An 18913-nucleotide genomic window follows, 5' to 3' on the forward strand; every position below is an offset into this window, starting at 1 on the left:
AAAGTGCTTTTTGCCTGAGAGATTGAAGCAGAGAAAGAGGAGAGGAGAGACTGATAGGTTAGGAGGTTATCAGAGTGTTTGGATTTCCACCATTTCCGCTCAGCTGCCCGAAGGATGCTTCTATTAGCACGCAGTGCATAATTTAGCCAGCGAGCAGGAGGGGACTGATGAGGCTGCCGAGATGTGAGAGGACAGAGAGAGTCCAGAGAGGATGAAAGAGTCCAGAGGAGAGTTTCTGCAGCAGAGTTTGAAGGCAGGAGTTGGAACGAGTCAGAGGAAGGGAGGGCTGAGAGCACCGATGAGGCAAAAGGGGGAGAGGGAACAAAGGTTACGGCGGACAGGTGCAGAATTAGAAGAGATTAGTTTGTTATGTTTGGAAAGGGGTAGAGAGAATGATATGAAAAAGTGATTGGATGTGTGAAGCGGGTTTACAGAGAGGTTAGAAGTAGTGCAGTTCCTTGAGAATATGAGATCAAGGACATTGCCAGCTTCATGAGTTGGTGGGGATGGAGACAGTGAGAAAGCAAAGGCGGTTAAAAGAGATGTTAGTTCCGATATCTTCCCTGTATGGAGGTAGAAGTCTCCGAGAAGTACAGTGGGAGGGCCAGTTTCAGGGATGTGTGAGAGGAAATTATCTAATTCCTCCAAGAAGTCTCCCAAGGCGCTTGGTGGACGGTAGAGAACAACAATGGTTAATTGTATAGGATGGGTTACTGTGACGGTATGGAATTCAAAGGTGGAAGGAGAGAAGTTTGGTAGCTTGAAGAGGGAAAAGCTCCATTTGGGAGAGAGCAGGAGACCAGTGCCACCTCCTCTGCCAGTGGGTCTGGGTGTATGGGTGAAGGAATATGCTGTGGAGAGAGCTGCTGGGGTGGATGTGTTGGATGGAGTAATCCAGGTCTCAGTGAGAGCAAGAAAATCTAGAGACTGCAGGGAAGCGTAGCCGGAGATGAAGTCAGCCTTAGGAACAGCTGACTGGCAGTTCCACAGGCCACCTGTAACTAGATGTTGGATCGCAGTGGAGCACGTGGGATAGACGAGAGCAGGCCGGTTATATCGATTAGGAGATACACGGGGCCAGTGATAATTGCGAGAAGACACATGAACAGGAATGGAGAAAATACACATGATTATAGCATGAGGGGCTAAAAAACACCAGCGATACTTAGCTCAATCAAAGTAGGATTTGCCTCCCGCAGGACTCTAATGTGTTTGTCTGTCTTTGTCAGTCTGACGCTCCAGGAAAGAGCTGCCTAAAATGGAAGCTTGTCCTGAATGCTGAGTTGTCACAGCTGTGGGCCTACTCCCCTTTAATTAGTTAACTCTCTGCAGCTGATGGGCGACAGCCGTGTCTTCCAGTCTATTGTAATGCACAATTTGAGACAAGTATCCCACTGAGCCCTGCGTAACAGGTTATTTTAGCTGATCTGAGATTTCAAAAGCACAATTTTAGCTAGAAAAACTACAGAACAATTATACAGAGTAGAATAAATGAAACAGAGAGGTCTATTTAAACAAAAATATAACTTACAGAGATTACTGAGTCAGCAGGAGCGTCCTTACCTGGTCAGAGTAGCACACAGTATATGATATATATCAGGATACAGCCGTTGTGTATTTTATTATGTGAAGCACTAAATGGTTTTAGAAAAATATCGACTCTTTCTTTGTAGATATACTAAACTAAAGCATACAAATAAAGAGAGTAATGTAGGCCTGTTATACTGAGTGATATATATTATACACACTGCTCTGCTTTCTGCACGGACCTCACAGCTGTTCTCACTGTAAACATCGCGTTGCGATGAAAGCAGTTAATAAAATAATATCCAGGGGATGCATGCAGAGCTGTCATTGGCTGAGATCAGTCCGGCCGTGCGTCACGACTCTTTTAAACGTCACTGTTGCCGGCAATGCATCCGTGGAGGACCGTGGAGGAACCATCAGTGTATCCTCGGTTATAGCTCCTCCAGAGAGCCTCCTCGATGCTCGATCCTCGGTCCTCAAAGTGCATTTAGAGAAATTAGATGTCCTTCAACATGGCGCGCTGAAATTCATTTCCGGGTCACTACCGGAGGACCGAGGATTCGAGGAGTCGAGGAGGGGAAATTAGTGAAATGAGAAAGGGCCCCGCCGGTGTATCACTCCACTCACGCATGCGCAGTGCGTACGTGCTACTTGGCCGTCGGCTGAAGTCTTTGCGGTGTGTTCCAGTGCGACGTGAGGCGACACAACAGTCGGGTCCATCGGGACGTGTTCTTTGGTGTCAGTTTGGTGTGTCTGGGCCTTTACAAAGCGTTAACTGCACGGTTTACTTACAACTCTAAACCTCAGGCCATAGCATGCATCATAGCTCTGATAAGCAACATGTATCTTGCGAAGGAGATTGGACATTTAATGGCTATTTTTTCTTGGAATTGTGATAAGCAAAGCAAAGCAAAAGTGTATGTGATCTTGGAGAGCTCCAGAGAAAATAATCTCATGCTAACACGAAGTTCTGAAATGCTAATGTGGGCACCAGTTTGCTAAAATGTTAAATACAACCACTTTATCAATATGTGACCAGCACTTTAAAAAAAATATATTGTTTCTTATTTATGCACACACAGCATAGAATATTAGTGTTGCACTGATTAACTCAAATGAACACTAGAATAGACATAGATCAGCGGGTGTGATGATTATTAAAAACTCTCTTACCCATAGTCTTATAGATCTTATCACTGGTTTCTGAAACAGCTGTGGCAATCACAGTTAAACGTTACAATAACGGCTCAGTGAACAGAAAGCTTGACTTCAAAAATATTCACAACATAAATTAACTTCACCCCAAAGACATATCAAGTATGATACAGATAGAAAAATATATACATTTTGTTAAACCACTAACAGTATATGATTATCAGACCAATTCTGTTTTATAAATAATAATGATGTATCTCAGCTCGTACATGGTCACATAGTAATAATAAAGAATAGTAGCAAACGTTACCCAACACATTCGCACTGCGACACCAGTGAGGCACACACAAGGACTCTGGAACTATCACAATGCATTTTTAATGTTAAAATGTGCATTTCCTTTTAAAATACCTGCATTGTTGTGCCGTCTCGACAGACCAGAGTGAGAGGAGAGGCTGTGAGCCAATGACTGCATCATTTAGAGCTGCGTCACACAGACACAGGCTGTGGTGCTGACATCCTCGTCCTCTCTTCAAAGTTACTCATGCCTCATAAACAGCAGAGTCTGATGTGCACGCTTGGGGAGTAACAGATTACATGTACAGTAATGGGATTACGTAATCAGGGTACAAAAACATGTAATACAGTTACATTACAGATTACTGTCACATGTCTACAAATTGGGGGTCACTAGCAGGATTACAGTGCAGTGTTTCCCCTAGGTTTACTGCTTTGGGGGGTGCTGCCTGAGCGGGGGGGGGGGGGGGGATCCTCTGGAGCAGAGAGAGGAGCTGTGGATTCTAGTTATTGATTAGTGCATCAGTGTTTCTTAGGGTCAAAAACACTAAACTCACAATTTAAAATGAAAGCGTTTAGTTTATTTAATAAAAGAGCACATGTTCAATGTGAAAAGTGACAGTATATATAGATTGGTTGCAATTTGGTGCTATATAAATATATATATATAAAAAAAAAAATGTATTTTTAAACACCTTGAATTTCAGGGGGGGCGCAGGGCTCCGTTGGCGGGGCGCAGCGCCCCTCCAAGACAATGGTAGGGGAAACACTGCAGTGTTACTAAAAACTAAAAGAGATATAGTGTTTGTTGTAAAGGATCAGATGTTATCTCTTCTCTTAGAGCTGTACTGTTCTGTAGGATAATACTTTGAGTGTGAATCTATACGCCTACTGCCCGAATCTGCTTTATGGTTTTCACTTTCTTTGGTTCATTTGTTCCTTTTTATTTCAGCAGGTGAACCTATATGTTCATAAAATAGTGTTTTACAGGTAACTATTCATTGTAACAGATTACATTTTTAAAGTAAACCTCCCAACCCTGCTTATTTGGCATTTTTCACAGTATGTGTCTTTGATGAAAAAGACTGTTTTTGATGAAAGATAATCTCTTATAGAACCAGCCGTGACTTATTGAATAGAGTGATTACTTATACTGTAGTAAAGTAGTTCATAAACCCTTGAATTAACTTGAGAGAGAAAGAAAAGATACACAATAAAAAAGACTATGTGATATGACTCGCCTTAAACAGTTCTATGTGGATCATATTTGTCTGATAACATTACAGCATATGTTTCTCCAATGACGGGTTACCTCCATTTAATCTAGTACATTTCAACTGGATTAGTGTGCAGAGGGGAGGGTACATGCTGTTTGATGAAGACGTGTTGGACAGCAGAGAGCTTTTTGGAAAGCTCTCCTTCAGTTTAAAGCCGCTGTCTGCTCCGTCAGACTGTGGTGGGATAAGTAGGTCACACTGTCCAAGAGAGAAAAGAAAACAAGTACGGGCCGAGGAAGAGAAGGAGGGGATGGTGGATGGATGGATGGATGGATGATGGAGGATGGATGGATGGATGATGGATGGATGGATGGAGGATGGATGGATGGATGGATGGATGGATGGATGGATGGATGATGGATGGATGGATGGATGGATGGATGGATGGATGGATGGATGGATGGATGGATGATGGAGGATGGATGGATGATGATGGATGGATGGATGGATGGATGATGGAGGATGGATGGATGGATGGATGGATGATGGATGGATGGATGGATGGATGGATGGATGGAGGATGGATGATGGATGGATGGATGATGGATGGATGGATGGATGGATGGATGGATAGATGGATGGTGGATGGATGGATGGTTTGATGGATTGATGGATGACGATTAATGGATGGATGGATGGCTGGATGAAGGATGATGGATGGATGGATGGATGATGGATGGATGGATGGATGATAGATGGATGGGTGGATGGATGATGGATGATGGATGATAGATGGATGGTTGGATGGATGGATGGATGGTGGATGATGGATGGATGGAGGATGACGGATGGATGGATGGATGATGGATGGTAGATGGATGGTTGATGGATGGATGATGGATGATGGTTGATGGATGGATGGATGATGGTTGATGGATGGATGATGGATGGATGGTGGATAATGGATGGATGATAGATGGATGGATGATGATGGATGATAGATGGATGGGTGGATGGATGGACACTGACATTAACAAAATGTAATATGCCAACAAATTAACTGCATTAGGTTAGTTGAAAGCAATAATATTAAGTTGAACCTATTTAAACCTAATAGTTTTGCTTTCAACTACTAACCTAATACAGTTATGTGAACATTTGTTGACATAATACATTTAATTAAAGTCAACGTTTCTGTGCAAATAATGATTAGTGATTTCAACCCTGCTGATCTCACATACTGCCAATTGATTGGTTGGTTGTGTTCCCATCACTGCATGCCCCAGTTGCCCAAATATGGTCATATCCTTTCCTTAACCAGACATCATAACTCTTCTGGTTTCCTGCAGGCTGTGTTGGTGTGTTGGTGTGTGTGTGTGTGTGTGTGTGTGTGTGTGTGTGTGTGTGTGTGTGTGTGTGTGTGTGAGGTTGTCTGCAAGCTGTGATTGAGTCATGCTTTGTCAGATTTGGATCCTTTGAGGATATTTTCTTTCCATTTTGAACACATTTGTTGCTATTTTGATTTAAAAAGCATGAGTTATTTCAACTGCTGTGCTGCTTTAAAAAAAACACGATAACAGGACACACACACACATCTTCTCAGCCAGACTCAACTTTTCTGTTCTTGTCTCCTCTCTTCCACCTCTTCCCTTCGTCTCCTCCCTTTGTCCCTGTTTCCTCACCTCTCCTCAGTGTGCTGCATCACTGGTGGAGCCACGTGCTCTCTGTTTATCATCAGCGAGGGGAGGGAGATAGAGAGATAGAGGGAGGCAAACTCTCCCCCTCTCTCTCATTTGGCTTAGTGCACCCACAGACACACACACACACACACTCAGAGACTCAGTACATTATTCCATCGTGAGCAGCCTGAGGGACGCAGGAAACAGCCGACTGTATCCACTGGACCTGAACTACACCACAGGTACTGCAGCTTTATCTGTCTCCAGCATGATTCACAAGCACTTTTTGTTTGTGTGTGTGTTTTGTACCCAATTCAAGGCTATTAAGTGATGTGCTAAATATAAAACTGACTAGTAAACAGAATTAATCTTCTTAAGCTGAAGCTGATGTTGTGTTTAAGGACAACAGGAGGGTGATGTTAAAATGAGGACAAGAGTTGCTGCTGCTGATCGAGGCTTTATACACACACTTCCAAACACACACATATACACACACACACACACACACACACACACACACACACACACACACACACACACACACACACACACACACACACACACACACACACACACACACACACACACACACACACACACACACACACACACACACACACACACACACACTGTCACCAGCCTCTGCATTGGTGTGATGTGGACAGGTGGATTTTATTGCCCCTGGCAGGAAATTAAATGTGCCATTGAGAACAGCCCAACTAAATACATGAGTATGTGTTGGAGCTGAAAGACAAGTGGAATTACAACGTTGCATTGATGTGTTTGAAGATGCTGCTTTAAGAAAAAAACGGTTGCACTTTGAACAAACACCATTGCCCTAAATCTAAAGGAGCCCTAAAGAAAATAATGTGTGATTATCTGCAGACCGTGTGCAGTGAACGATGAGCCTGCAGTAGGTTAAAGTCATAAAAGTTGATTGAGTTTGGTTCGGGCTTTTGTTAGCCGTGCCACAAATCTGCCTGCTGTTTCTGAACGCTACTGGCAACAGCTGAAAGACTAATGCATGATGGCATAAAGGTAAAAATAGTCGGACATTCTTTCTAAAAGTAAAGATAGTTATGCACTTAAATATGTTCAAAAGCCTGCATTCTACCTGGAATACCTCTGTTACAAGTTACAGTTGTGCTTTTAAAATCGTACTTAAGTGAAAGTACAAAAGTAAAAGTATCAAAAATAAAAGTAGTCGTTATGGCCTAATTTAGAATCATATAAATGAAATGACTGGATTATGATCAGACCCAGCGCCGTGGGAGGGCCAGGCCCTCCCATTTGACATTCCTGCCCTCCCCCAATAAACACGTTTTTTATTATTTATAAAAATAAAAAAAATTAAAAAGATATTTTTTTTAAATGATAAATAAACTGTGAACTTTAATGCTACGATGTATGTAAAAACAGGTATGAAATACTACATGACAGTAAAACATTTCATATGGGTGTTGAGAGATGTATCCATAGATCTCTTCATTTTGCCCTCAAAGTGCACCATGCTTTTAACTTCAATATTAAAAATAAATCTTCCCGGGGGAGCTTGCCCCCGGACCCCCCTATGTGAGGTCCACACACCACTTGTAAAAATAGCACTTTGCCCCTGCTTACACCTATATGCCGTGAGCTGATTATCGAGCCTTCATTGTAACAGTCGCGGGTGTACTGTGTATGTGCGTGGGGAGTGTTGCAGTAGAAAATTCAACTGTAGCGCCCGGTACCTTCATGGGAAACCCTACATGTTTGAGCACCCTCTATGAAACGTCAAGCTACCCCACAGCACCCCCAAAAGACAATCTTGGGCCGCGGCATATGACGGTTTTGTGTGCCCTCCCATGAAAATCATATGCCCTCTCTCTGTAGATTTGTTCTGGCGCTGGGTCTGATTATGATTATTGATGCATTAATGTTAATCATTCTGTATGAGCTAATAATCTGTAGCTTTAAAGTAAGTAACGCTGACGAATGAAAGTAAAAAGTAAATCTTTGGGTATGAAGTAGCATAAAAATTAAAGTACTCAAGTAGAATATGAGTAACTCAACACTGAAAAAACTGAAAGGATTACTTAAATGAAAGGTGTCAACAGATTTAAATATATAACAGTATCAGGTTAATTGAAATGCAATAATATTAAGTTGAACCTAATATTTTGTATTCAAACTTAATATTATCACTTTCAACTAACCTAATACAGTTGTGTGAAATCTGTTGACATAATACATTTAATTAAAGTCAACATTACAGTTTTCTTCAGTGAATATTGATTCTTTAGTAAATGTATTTAGTTACATTCTGCCTCTGATTTGAAATATGACCTCACAATTATTGTATTTATTTTAAAGGTTGTTGTTTGGCTCGGACTACAACCAGCTCTTTTTGGAATAGCGATACTGTCAATGCATCTTTAGTTTGGTCCTCTTCCATAAATTCTCTGAAGGAACCAGCACTCCTGATTGTTTCCTTACAGGAAGTGTTTTCACCTTCTTTTTAAAACTATAAAACATATTGCCTTTGTTTCCACTTCAGATCAAACAGCCAGAGAGCGAGCCTGTCTTCCCATTGGGAGCGGCTCTGATTCTCAGTCAGAGTTTATAAATAGATTTACAAAGAGCAATACTCGTTTTATTTCAACATGATTCATCACTGCTGCAGCAAGCCCATATTTAGAACTGTGATTTTGTTTTAGACAGCAATGGTTAACTATTTACTAGAATCTTTCATGAGTATGAGTGTGGAAGAAACTAGAATTACAGCGCTTCAGATGTACCTGCATCCTCACATCAGTTGATTATAATCAGCGGGTCACATCAGGAGCAGCGAGGTTAGTCTGGTTATTAACCATAACTGGACCTATGGAGGAGATAACTAGCTTGACCCGCTTCCTTTCTGTAGGGCAGGGTAAACACAGCAGGTGACTCAGCAGCTGTTAGAATGACATGACGAAATGAACATTAGCTCTCACTTTCAGAGTGGAATATAAGCTTAACACCTGTTTTTTCTTAAAGGTAAAAATAGATTTGTCACTAACAGTTGATAGCCAATAGTATTCAGGCTTGTTGAAAAGAAGATACATATGTTATTTGGATATTTCTGTTTCAGTTTGTATTGGGTATAGTAGCTGAAGAGGTGAAAGAAAGAGTTCCACAAAGTCAAAATACTCTGTTACAAGTGAAATTCCTGCATCGAAAATGTTACTTGAGTAAAAGTATGTCAGAATAATTATCAAAGAAAAAGTTGAAAAAGAGTTGATCCAATATCTCATTATGAAAAATCTAAAATGTTTCTGAAAATAACACCCAACAATCTCAAAACCATTTCAAACAAATTAGAAAATGACCTAAATGTTCATAAATGACAATTAAATTATATCAAACTCTAACTTCTGGCTAGTTAAAGTCATAACAAAACATAATTAAAATGTTCTTTAGATGAAAACGACCCTAATGTTTTTAATCGTTCATACAGCTGCTTGAGAGTTATTGATTCCGAGGTTTCTGTGATTCTGGCTGTTTCTTCTTCTCTCTGTTTTGAACAACACTTCTTGCTCATTGGAGTCCCCAAACCCTCCCTGCATACCGCCCCCGCCCCACCCCCACCCCTCCTCCCCCCACCCACCCACTGGCATTTTCAACAATAGAGTTTGGCAGTGCTTGGAGCCAGTGGAGAAGCAGTGTTGCTGTTACTGTGTTTTGCATGCTGATGTGTTTCCTCTGTTGTTTCTGTGAGAGCTGTCCTTTAATTAGCTTCTTTATGTCTGTTCGGAAACGGGACTGCGTTGTTATTTATGTAAATTACTGTGTGGTTGCACTCCTTTCTGTCTACCGGAGTAGTAACAGTTATACAGTCTTCTTCTATTCATTGTTAAACTTGTCTTTTATGGCCATTTCCACAGGACTCTATTAATCCCTGTTTCCTATATTGATACCTGCTTTCTGCTCTGTGGAGTTTTATGCATGTGGTCTCATCTATAATTCTGTGGATCTTATAACTGCCTTTGCACCTGCAATGCACCAGCAACAGTACAGTAGATCTTGTCTCTTGTATTTTTATACCCGCTGCTAGATGGGGCCTGGATTGTTTTGGAACTTCCCTCCCAAGGCTGGCTGCACGGTTCCACAGAGCCTCCTGCAGACCATGTACGTAGGATGGTGAAGTCACTGTGCCGACATAAATACCGCACCATACCGTGCCGCACATTCCCGTCCATCCGCTCCATTCTGTCAACCGTCAGTCCAGTGTCACATATTCATTCTGCAGCAGTGGGAAACACATACAATAATTCATTATCCAATTACAAACATGCACCAGGACAAGTATTCATCTGTCATACGAAAAGTATTTTTTTAGCAATCATCTAGGCTTGGATTTAGAATTAGGGAATTAGGCTTGGAGAAAACATTAAAATAATAATTCCCACATTCGGTGCCAGCATATTACAGGTGAACATTCTGTCAGCAGAATTCCAGCACGAGTGGTTTGCCTTTCAAATGTTATCTATAAACACTAGGGGTGTAACGGTATTCGTCCCGAACCGTCACGGTTTGGACGTCACGGTTTGTACGTCACGGTTTGTACGTCACGGTTTGTACGTCACGGTTTGGACGTCACGGTTCGGACGTCACGGTTCGGACGTCACGGTTCGGCACATGCAGTCACACGACGAATATGCCTTTTTTTATGAGAGGGAAAAAAGTCTGTCACTCAGGGCAGTATCCATTACACTATATATAATCCAGGGGGCGATATTGCGCCTAAAAGCTGTTTGCCAGCCGCCCTTAAACAACAAATGAAGAACAAGAAGAAAACACCACAAAACTAACAAAATACAAGAAGAAGAAAAGTTAGTATGGCGGTTCAGATAACACACAGGAGCAGGGCTGCTTCTCAGGTCGATTAAATGGAATCCTTGCGTCCCTCACTTGCGTTGTTTCCCTGCGTTTAGTCCCTCCCACCAGGGAAGCATGGAGAGACGCAAGGAAACCACGAGAAGCAGGGAAATGAGTTTTAAGAGCAATGGGACGTCCTTTCCTCCGGAGCGTCACGTGAAGCGACATCCGTTTGTGATGACACCGCACAGCTGATGTCTGACAGCAGCTCTGTCCCCGTTGTTTTCACACACACCCCCGCCTCTGTTAGTACACATTTACTGACATATACATTTGTATAATCTGTTGTAGACCCAAATAAATAAAATAAAATAAGAACTCATTCTCAAAAAATGTCATCGGAGGATGGTCTGGTAGTTCCTCGATTATCGCTCCTCCATTATCGCTCCTCGCTCCTCGCTCCTCGATCCTCGGTCCTCCGGCAGAAATAAGCGCCATGGGACGCTACTCAAGATGGCGCAGACAAATCAACTTCCGGTGAAACCGAGGACCGACGAGCGAGGAAATTAAAATAATCGACCTGAGAAGCAGCCCTAGAAGACCCACCTGCTTCTTTTAAATCAGCTGTGTGGGAAAATGTCGGGTTCCCTGTGGACTACAATAACGATGGAGTGCGAGTGGTGGATCGGACGAGGACGGTGTGTCGGCGTTGTTCGACAGCGGTGCGGTATGCTAATGGTAACACACGCCAAACATGCGAAATCATATCAGAAGGCATCAGCCAGATTTGCCAATCACCGGAGCCCGGCAAAAGACAACAGCAGTTCAACAGCTTATCCCCGCTGTTTTTAAGAAGCCAATAGACATGAAAGCCGAGAGACCAAAATAAATAACGGAAGCTATTATATATATTTCAATGGCTATGCGCCCTTGAAACACTTTGTTATTATTTATTTTGTAATATTTTCAAGACATTCTTTTTAGTTTTACAGCTTGATGAAACCTTTTTGTTTGACATCAGCCATTATAGATAATATGGCCATCTGAGTGTGTGTGGTACTGTTTGTGCTTTGTTTTTAACTGTGTAATACAGCTAATTATTCAAAATGTTAGAGTTCCTTATTTTTATACTGAAACTTGCACTACTGTTCAAAAATAAATAACAACAAACCTGGAATTATGCATTTCGGACTTTTTTTTGCTTTTTCTTGTCGTACCGAACCCGTACCGAACCGTGACCCCCAAACCGAGGTACGTACCGAACCGTGAATTCTGTGAACCGTTACAACCCTAATAAACACATCAGAACTATAACTTCGTCAAAGTTCTTGAAGTCATTGACTTTTTATTCCCACTTAATTTAAACCAGCACTTCTATTTGGTAGCTGCATCACAAACATTGCTCAAACACAGTTTCAATTTGTATAGCAGCTTGTCGTTATGGGTGGAATTTTTCTTTTTCCCTCCGAGATAAAACGTTTAACAGTGTCTGTGTTGTGTCTCGTCAAATGTGTTAGTTATGTTTATGTGTTATGTCTGTCTTTTCATGTTATTTCATGTCATGTCATGTCTGTCTATTTATGTCATTTCATCTCTAGTCAAGTCCCCGTGTTTCATGTCAAGTCCCCGTGTTTCATGTCATGTCTCGTTTTCCATTTCCTGTTTTATTGTGTACTTACCTCTTGTCTCTCATATCAGGCCCTGTTACTTCCTCCCTTTGTGTGTTTTCCCGCCCTCGTCAGTGTCTGCCCCGCCCCTGATTGTTTCCACCTGTTCCCACTCACCTCATGTTTAAATAGTCCTGTCTCCCCCTGTCCTGTGTCAGTTTTGTTGGAGCAGAACACCTCTGCTACGCGCCGTTCGTTGGATGAGGCTGGATCTCTATTAAATTAAGAAAGGAATTGAAAACACCGGAATCAAAGTTATAACAAATTATCTGAGTTTACTTCTAGTAGGAAACCAAACACATATACAAGTTATACAGAGTACTCGAGCACTCCGGGCTTCAGGTTTGTGACGCGGTTTTACAGGTAGACAGACCAGCTTTCAGAAAACGAGAAGTATGGACTCCAGGTTTGTGATGCGGTTTACAGTCTTCTAGCACCAGCTTTCAACAAACCAGAAGTCTGACCAGCACGTGAGATCCTAAGTTACACCAGGTCAAAAGTCAACGTTTATCTCCACCCTATCTACCTCACATTCCCTTCCCATGGGGCCTCCCCCTATTTAACGATGTCTTTAACGACTTAAAAACAGCATCTGGCTTTTAGAGGTGATAAGGAGCGATGTTGGTGTGTGACACACAGAATCTCTGGATCAGTGAGTTGTGATTACATAAAACAGTTCAAACAATACATGTTCACTAAAATACAATTCAAAATAATACATGTTTACTTCAATACAGTGTAGAATCATATCTTTTTACTTCAGTTTGTCTGGTTTGTTTCCATGGATGGTCGTGCCACTGCCAGGCTTCAACAAAGAGAGGATAATTTCCAGTCTAGTCAGGTTTTGTTATTTTGTTATTTTTGTAAACTTAAGTTAATCTTAAATTCTCTTTTTGTTACGCTTGTTTTTTCCTCCTTGTGAGCGCTTTTTGTTAAATCTAGTACCTACTCTGTTAAGAGGGATTTTCTGTTTTCATGAAATTAAAAATACATTTTTTGCAACATTCAAGACTGTCTCTGGGTCGTGCATTTGGGTTCTCCAGTTTGTGTTAAGGTCGTGACAGTCTGTCTCAATCAAAATGGAACTGTATGAAATAAAAAGGCACATTTGTCTTGTAGTAAATAAAAAGCGCGACCTGGAGCCAATCCTGCAATTTCCCCACAGGCATTATCAAAGATGTTTCATTGATAAGACGATTACTACGTGACAAAAGTTTTCAAAACCGTTTCTAGTCTTCAGCATTTCTAGACAAGTGGCTACTGAAATCAATCTTACTAACTGCTGTCTGTGCAATTTACGAGTTGGAGAACTTTTTTTTGCTTACCTTGTTTGTTTTAAACATCATAAATACACAAACAAAAATGAATACTTACAGGTTGTGTACCCGAATCTCCCGCTGGTCCAAACAAAGTAGGAACAGCATTGTTCTTCAGTGCCCTACGCTGTACATATCCGGCATGAATAGCTGAAAGGTTTGGGAAGCTTTGTTTCGCAAAAGGCTGGCAGAGGGTGCGGCCATAGCTCTGGGCGTGGCTACTGGATATCCCTACGTAGCGATACCCAGGAAGTAAATGAGAAATCTCCAACGAGGCGTTTTGGGGAGGTGTGTTAGAGTTTTACTCCCTACAGGGTGTACTTTGAGGGTTTTTTACTCTGCAGACCGTTTACATGCATAAAAACCTTCATAACACACAAGGGCACAGGTAATAACTGGAAAAGCATGACATGGGATCTTTAACATAATTTTTCATGGTGGGGCTAAGGTGGGGCTAAGCCATTTCTTGGTATGGCTGTAGCCTACCCCAGCCATACCCTGGAGCCGCCACTGCGTCATTGTGAGAACAGAATAACCAATAACAACCACAGTAAATATTGATGAAAGTTCAGTCCCATATTATCTGTATCCTAGTGCCAAAGCCAGTGTCCAAATACACCAGAGCATTGGAGAACATGTTGTGACTTACTAAGTTAAAGGTCACCTATTATGCAAAATCCACTTTTTCATGTCTTTTATACATAAACGTGTGTCCCCTCTGTGTAAAGAGATTCTGAAAGTTTCAGGAAGAAAGATTCTCTCACTTTTTGTCCTGATCCATTTATATAAAAACCTGTCTGAAAATGAGCGATTATGTAAACACAAAAAGTATGTCTGTCTTTTTTTTATATTTGGGAAATATTAAAAAAAGACAGACATACTTTTTGTGTTTACATAATCACTGCAGAAAAGAAAACTTGATGTTTAGAATATGTTCAGAGAAGAGGTCCAGAGAATGCTGCAGCCGACATGTTGGTTATAAAAAGTATTTGTGCTCACCAATGGAAGAAGTCTAATAGATGGTCAATGGGAAAACGTTTTTTTTGGTGGCAAGCTCCCACAAAGTGAGCCAGGCGCCAATGTACATTTTCCATTCCAACTTCCATGTCAGTCATGTGACTTAATTGGGCCCAAAAATACATTTTCCCTTTTTCTTTTATAGGAAATAAACGAAGCCCCGCCTCTAAGGCCTCGTACACACGATTCCGTCGCGTGCTTTAACGCTTCCCATTCACTTTGAATGGGGTGACGTCACGCTTTGCCGAACTGAATTGTGGTTCCGTTGCTTCACTTTGCCTCCGTTGCTCGCGGTGAAAGTTGAGAAAAGTTCAACTTCAAATGTCGACGGAAGCGCCAGCCAATCAAATAATATGCCAGTACAAGCGCTAGCCAATCAAACGCGCTATTTGTGTGTCTGGGGCGGGAGATTAATGCACCAGACACGCCCACCGGCAAGCTTCAGCGCGACGGAACCGTGTGTACATAACACTGTATTCAGTTCTCTTTATACATCCATGGGCACACCAGTGGAAACCATTTCACATAATGTGAGGAGACGTGACTTTGCCATTTGCCCTCACAAGGGTTGTCTGTGAGTTGAGTTGACTTACATTAGAAAAGAATATTAGCCTGGCAAGGATCTAAATTCAATCTAAAAATAAAACATGCTGTATCTCCGTATCACCTCCTGAAATTCCCCTCAGTGTCTGAGGCAGCAACAAACACAGGACATTTAATCTGATGATATAATGAGATGTAAATCACACTCGGGTAGCATACATGTAGTTTGCCAGTTTCCTCCATTTTGCATTGACATAGATAGACAACAACAACAGCATAGGTTCCTGTCGCATTTTCTACTAATAAAGCAAAACTACCACAAAAATGAAGAAAATAAACAAAACAAAGACAGTTATTCTCAAGACATAAAAGGAGAGGTACAGTAACTACTGTTGATACCTCTATGATGTGAAAATGAACAGTATGTCTCATAGCAATGTTGTAAACTGACCCTGTAAATTGTTTTATTCATCAGTTCATCAAGATCTTTTCTAAAATCCTCTCTCTTAAGAATAATAATCTTTATCCCTCTACATGATTTGGCTTTGCAATTCAGTCCCAGGCAGAGATTTAATAAAGACGCCTCTGTTGAGTTCTAGGTGAGGACCTGTTTTCAGTGGACACTGTAATAAAGCCATGTGTCTCTGAAGGAAGTGTGGAACCTTCATCCCCTCAGCAGGCTCCACTGGGCTTTGCTCCTCGACATCTGGTTCTCCGTTTGTTTCAGGAAGGAGTCCATCTCCGCTCAGTGTTCTGCTGGGGGCCACACACTGTCTGCCCATCTGCCCTGCTGGCCTCCACCCAGACTGTAGAAACACACTCTCTAGAATGGACATTAGAGTTCATTTTCCATTTGCGGCTGGTGGCGGTCCCACTCAGCTTGAGCCAAATAAATATAAGTCAGTGTGTGAATGCTGCTTGACAGGGAGAGATGAAGAGTTTGGCTGGTGGCTTAACCATGAAGGTATGAGAGGTTAATGTCTGAACACCTCAGCACAACACAAGTGATCAGGGATGCATGATCACGTTGGCGATGGGTGATGCTCAGAATAGGGAATGCTAGTCTTTGAACAACTATCATACTTGCTGTAAACACAGCAAAATACGTTATTATTTGAAAACCCCAATTCTATGCATCGATACGGCTGGGTGTTTAAAGCAGGTGCTTATTAATTTTGACGCAGCAAAAAATAAATATTACCTTTACCTGGCTACAGCAAAACAATTTAACGAAGCAGGGCTATTATGCTACCTTAACACAGTTCAAATGCAGTTCAAATTTAGAATGAAAATATGAAATGCATAAACAACATTTTGAACAACAATCGCCATCTAAATCATAGTCACCACAATAAGTGGATTTACTAAATACTTTTGCCGTAAGCTAACATGATGCTAATGCAGAGCCATCAAGCTTCTGCGGAAACATACATACAGTCTATGTGCATAACTCTTACTAGCTGTAGCTCGGAGCACACAGCACATGACAACTTCAGATGGAGCATGATTGGAGCTTTCAGAAATGCAGCTCCTCAGCCAACTTTGTAAAGTTACTGTTTACTGTACTGTGAGGTCCAACACTGATGTTCGCTGTTAGCCTCTAGTTAATCTCCAAGGTGTTGGATAGGGTCGCAATTTCAATTTGTGAAAATGCAAAAAATAAATATTATATAAATAATAATAAATAATCTTGAAATATCACAAAAAACCTTTCATGCATGGCAGAGGTGGACATTCTTGTGCAAAAGTACTATGGTAACAGATAACTCACATGACGACATACATGAAGCATTTGTCTTAAACATCTCTTAAATCTTCTGTTGCACAAAAATCATCGCTCCATGCACTTCCAACGCTTCCTAACATACATGAATTTAACCCACGTCTAATTTACGTCCTGCTTTTCAGATGTTTTTTTTTATAATTTGCTATGAATTTGAAAGGAAATCAGGTTGCTGTTGCTTCGAGAACAGTAATGTCTAAAATATAGAAATGTTTGACTAATTGGAACCATGCATTCCAATCCAAACAAAGGACTTGTTCTCCTGGAATTCACCCAATTAGATGTATCCATCTACATTTACCAGATAATCAAGCATGATCTACAACCACATGAATTGGGTAGTTCTCATGTGGTGACACAATGGTGTAACAGCTACATTAGAGGCAACTGTAAATGTACGTTTTTATTTTTGCCTTAAAACGTGATTACACAACTTTTTAGCATTATTAAAAGTTGTTTAATCTAACTTCATCCAACTGTCCACGAATGTTGATGAAAGTCCCATCTGCACACATCCTTGTGTGATGCTAGGTGATGATTAAAAAAGGTGAAAATGGCCATCTGAGTTCCACCGGTCTTTTGGTTTAGTTCCAATATGGTGGAATGAACAAGCTGAGTGGTGGGCTTCACTTTAATCACACCTACTAACTCACACCTGAGGCACTGCCAGCTCTGTGTCCAACTATCACACTGCTTTAGAGCTGGGAACATATTGGTTATACATGAAAGCACGATCAAGTTAAGCTATGCATTAAATCATTGTTGGCGTGCAGGTTGTTATCGCTGCTACGGACATATAGTCTACCACAGCACTGTGTGAGTGGACACTACCTGTGTCCTCATTATTTTCTGTTTACTTTTACGTCAATCAGCTAGCTTTGTGATATGAACACAAATGCAAAAATACACAGCCTCCATTAAAAAAATTAGGCGTATTTTCTGAATGTCTTTAAAGCTGACTTTGTGGATGCTGTGTGTAAGACTTTTTAGAGACACAAAGCTTTCATCTGACAGCGCTGACAAGGAAGCTTTTTATGCCAGTAGAGAGAGTGCAGCTCAGTCTGGAGCTGACAGCGGATGTTTAATATTTAATCCGCCACTCAGACATTGATATATATCTGTTCTGCGTAGCTTCTCAGCCTCAGAAGACTCCTCTAGTCATTAAGCAGCTATAAAGGATTCAAACTTTCACTTAAAAATGGTGGAGAAAGCTAAATTACTAACTGGTAGTTACATTTGGCTGTGTGATGAATACACCACCTCTGTATCGCGTAAAGGTGTTGCATGTCAGCAGGTGTACTGGTCAGTTTGAGTGTGTGTGTGCACACACAGCATCAGATGGATGATGGTGATGTGGAGAAGTGAATTTGGGGACACGTCAGTCAGCATTAACATCTCTACTCCGCTTGGAGGAAGCTCCACCAGGAATCACATCCACTTAGTTCAAAAACACCAACAGCTGCAAGACAGAAGGTCATGTGGAAGAAAAATAAGATGTTAGATGATGGGTTAGACTTCTGCTATCAATGTTAGCAAGCCAACATATTTGACAAGCTGAGAGTAAGGATGTGTTTACTTTGATTTTCCGAAAGAAGCTATCTGAAATCTGCTTTATTTTACAATTGTACCTCTCTGAACAGGGAACATTGCAATCAAAGGTAATGCAAATTCAAGAGGCACACAATCTCATTGAAGGTAACTACATTAGATTGATTTAGGGCTTGTAAAAAGATTGAAATGCTGTGTCTTGAATCGCTTATTTCTGTACTAACATGTGCCATTTGGGGTGCCTAAGTGTGTCCCAATGTGAAGTATGGCCAAACCCAGTGCACAACTTCAAAAAGTTGAGTGTGAAACGCTGGACACTTCTCACCTT

General features: G+C 41.3%; 1 protein-coding gene across 6 annotated transcripts in view; it reads left to right on the forward strand.

The window, feature by feature from the left end:
• Window positions 1–5922: 5922 nt before the first annotated feature.
• Window positions 5923–18913, forward strand: part of ndrg4 (NDRG family member 4) — a 95064-nt gene continuing 82073 nt past the window's right edge. For 3 of the 6 annotated variants that reach the window (XM_034122182.1, XM_034122183.1, XM_034122185.1), the window contains exon 1: window positions 5923–6117. Coding sequence is in view for 3 of the 6 variants with exons in the window: in XM_034122180.1 (XP_033978071.1) it covers window positions 9948–10021 (74 nt within the window). In the remaining 3 variants the exon portion in view is untranslated. Of the gene's footprint in view, window positions 6118–9947; window positions 10022–18913 lie in introns of all 6 variants that reach the window. The other 3 variants (XM_034122180.1, XM_034122184.1, XM_034122181.1) reach the window with 3 other exon arrangements.

The sequence above is a fragment of the Trematomus bernacchii genome, unplaced genomic scaffold (assembly GCF_902827165.1).
Source record: "Trematomus bernacchii unplaced genomic scaffold, fTreBer1.1, whole genome shotgun sequence".
In the NCBI taxonomy this organism is placed as follows: domain Eukaryota; kingdom Metazoa; phylum Chordata; class Actinopteri; order Perciformes; family Nototheniidae; genus Trematomus; species Trematomus bernacchii.